Below are 2,925 nucleotides of genomic sequence, written 5' to 3' on the forward strand. Positions count from 1 at the left end.
TTAAAAGAGAAAAAAGGGGGGGGAATTCGAGGTGTCGTCATTAAGCATAAACGGGCCTAAATGGGCCTTGAAACTCTCCCAAATGTCCAGCGAACCTTCGCGACGAACCCTTCCTGCGACACGACGGCCAAAAGAAGAGATAAAAGCCTCTACTGCTCGCTTTCGAGATCGGTCGGCTCAAGAGTCAGGTCTCTCGGCTTGACTCTTGAGTACTTTTAGTTGATCATCATCGACTGAAGTACGTTCGGCTCAGCGGCTGCTCGGACGCCTACGGGCTTCTCGGCCCAGCAGAGGAGGCCCACCAAGATGGCGTAAATTAGGTCAAGGACGAGGCATCAGGACGTCTATATAAGGGAAAGGAGAGACAACGAGAAAAGGATCTGAAATCACTGACTAACACTTGGCGGTTAGATTAGGGTTTTCACCTTTGCTTTATCTCGCCGTTAGTTGTACTTTTCCGGTAGCTTATCGAGCCACCGGCTTCCTTTCTGTCGCGCTCTCTTCTTTTCCCTTGTAACCGACTGAACGTTTTCTCTCCGACCATTAATAAGACGTCTTTGTTTAAACCCATGTCTTATTTATTACCGTTTCTCGATCAAACAACTTCAATAGAGAGGACGTGATACTCTGTGTCTTGCCCAAGTTCCACATCTACGCCCTAAACTCCATTATGCTATGTAGTCTCAGAGTCGGTGCCACTATTTTGATCATGCCCAAATTCGAGATCACTCTCTTGCTAGAGCAGATCCAGAGGTGTAAAGTTACAGTGGCTATGGTCGTGCCACCGATCGTTTTGGCCATGGTGAAGTCTTCGGAGACGGAGAAGTATGATCTGACCTCGGTGAGGATGATTAAGTCAGGTGCGGCTCCTCTTGGTAAGGAGCTTGAAGATACCATTAGTGCTAAGTTTCCTAACGCAAGGCTTGGTCAGGTTTGTTCCATTCTTTTTGCATTGCATGTTTAAAAAAATTCTTGTTATATGATTACTTAGCTTTACTGGTATGTCTTACCATGATTGATAATATGTCTGGTTCGTACTGGTTATCACATGTAGCTATGTAGAAGCAACCACGTGATTCTAAATATGTCGGCCCTTATGATGAGGTTGCGTGTGGTATTTGGACCCTATTAATTCAATAATTACGATATCAAATTTTACATTTGGACCATCTGAAACTTTTTTAAATACTAGTTTTAATCGTAGGATACTCTTTCCCTGGCAACACTATTTTTGTTTTTTATTGGATTTGGCCATCTGAATTTTTTTTAAAATACTAGTTTTAATCATAGGATTCCCTATCAACACTTTTTTTATTTTTTTATTGGATTCGTTTTTATGACCTTTCGCTCCTTTCCCCCTTTTTCTAATTCATAAATTTTTCTAAGTTTTTTAAACACTTTTTTGTTGTTGGCGCGTGGTTTTAGAAAATTTAGAAAGTAAAATCTTAACTTCTAAGTCTAAATATTAAATACACCTCCTTAAAGAATCAGCATTAGTGGAATAATTTAGCGGATAAAGTCGATATAATTCGCATGATGGTTACGCGCAGGGCTATGGAATGACGGAGGCAGGTCCGGTGCTAGCAATGTCACTAGGGTTCGCGAAAGAGCCGTTTCCGGTGAAATCAGGAGCATGCGGTACAGTCGTCAGAAACGCCGAGTTGAAGATCGCTGATCCAGACACTGGAAGTTCCCTTCCTAGGAACAGTCCCGGAGAGATATGCATCCGCGGCCACCAAATCATGAAAGGCTACCTCAATGACCCGGTGGCCACAGCAGCAACGATAGACAAAGAAGGTTGGCTTCACACCGGAGACATTGGATTTGTCGACGATGACGACGAGCTTTTCATTGTCGATCGCTTGAAAGAGCTTATCAAGTACAAGGGATTCCAGGTGGCTCCGGCGGAGCTCGAGTCTCTCCTCATCTCTCACTCGGACATCAATGATGTTGCAGTGGTCGCGTATGTCGATTTTGAGTATAGTCTTTTACGTTATGATTATGTTTTTTCTACTTTGCTCAGTTTTTGAAAGTGTCATTGGATATGCAGCATGAAAGAAGACGATGCTGGTGAGGTTCCTGTTGCTTTTGTGGTGAGATCCAAAGAGTCAAATTTATCAGAAGATGAAATTAAGCAATTTGTGTCAAAACAGGTAATAATTAGAGAAAAAGACAAAAATAGCACTAAATCAAGTTTATGTTCCCAAACTAGCACTCAAGGTCAAAAGTCACAAAAATAGTACTTAATGTTTTATCAAAAGTCACAAAATTAAGGTTTAGAGTTAAAGAGTGGGGTTTAGGATTTAAGGTTTAGGGTTTAGGGTTTAGAGTTTAGGGTTTAGGGTTTAGAGTTTAGGGTTTAGGGTTTATGGTTTAGTGTTTAGGTTTAGAGTTTAGGGTTTAGGGTTTAGAGTTTAGGGTTTATGGTTTAGAGTTGAGAAATGAGGTTTTTAGGATAAGATTTCAAATTTTGAAAAATAAAAAAATTAAAATTTTCAAAAGATAAACTTAGAAATGTGCTATTTTGGTCATTTTAGTTTTTGAGTGCTATTTTTGTGATATAAACTTAGAAATGTGCTATTTTGGAGATTTGCCCCAATAATTATTTGGTTATGTGAAGATAAATCCAGTTTTGATGATTTAGGATCCCAACGTTAATTGTGTGTGTAATGCAGGTTGTGTTTTACAAGAGAATCAACAAAGTTTTCTTCACTGACTCCGTTCCTAAAGCTCCATCAGGGAAGATATTGGGGGTAATTGGTAGTTGCTGTAGGTGCTGTCCACGGCTCTATTTATTTCTACAGCACCAAATTCAGAGCAATCAAGCTTTAAATTTTTTTTTGAAACCACAGCTATTGAAATAACCTACAGCTGTACAAGTGTTTTGCAGAGCCAAATATCCAAAGCAATTTTTTAGTGCTTTCC

General features: G+C 40.2%; 1 protein-coding gene across 1 annotated transcript; it reads left to right on the forward strand.

Moving 5' to 3' along the window:
* Nucleotides 1-599: 599 nt before the first annotated feature.
* LOC106344136 (4-coumarate--CoA ligase 2-like) lies at nucleotides 600-2,925 on the forward strand. Its single transcript, XM_013783528.1, has 4 exons — nucleotides 600-931; nucleotides 1,551-1,963; nucleotides 2,051-2,153; nucleotides 2,676-2,925. The coding sequence occupies exons 1-4, from the start codon at nucleotides 671-673 to the stop codon at nucleotides 2,862-2,864; spliced, it is 966 nt and encodes a 321-aa protein (XP_013638982.1). The 5' UTR covers nucleotides 600-670; the 3' UTR covers nucleotides 2,865-2,925.

This window comes from Brassica oleracea, chromosome C5 (assembly GCF_000695525.1).
Source record: "Brassica oleracea var. oleracea cultivar TO1000 chromosome C5, BOL, whole genome shotgun sequence".
Lineage (NCBI taxonomy): Eukaryota > Viridiplantae > Streptophyta > Magnoliopsida > Brassicales > Brassicaceae > Brassica > Brassica oleracea.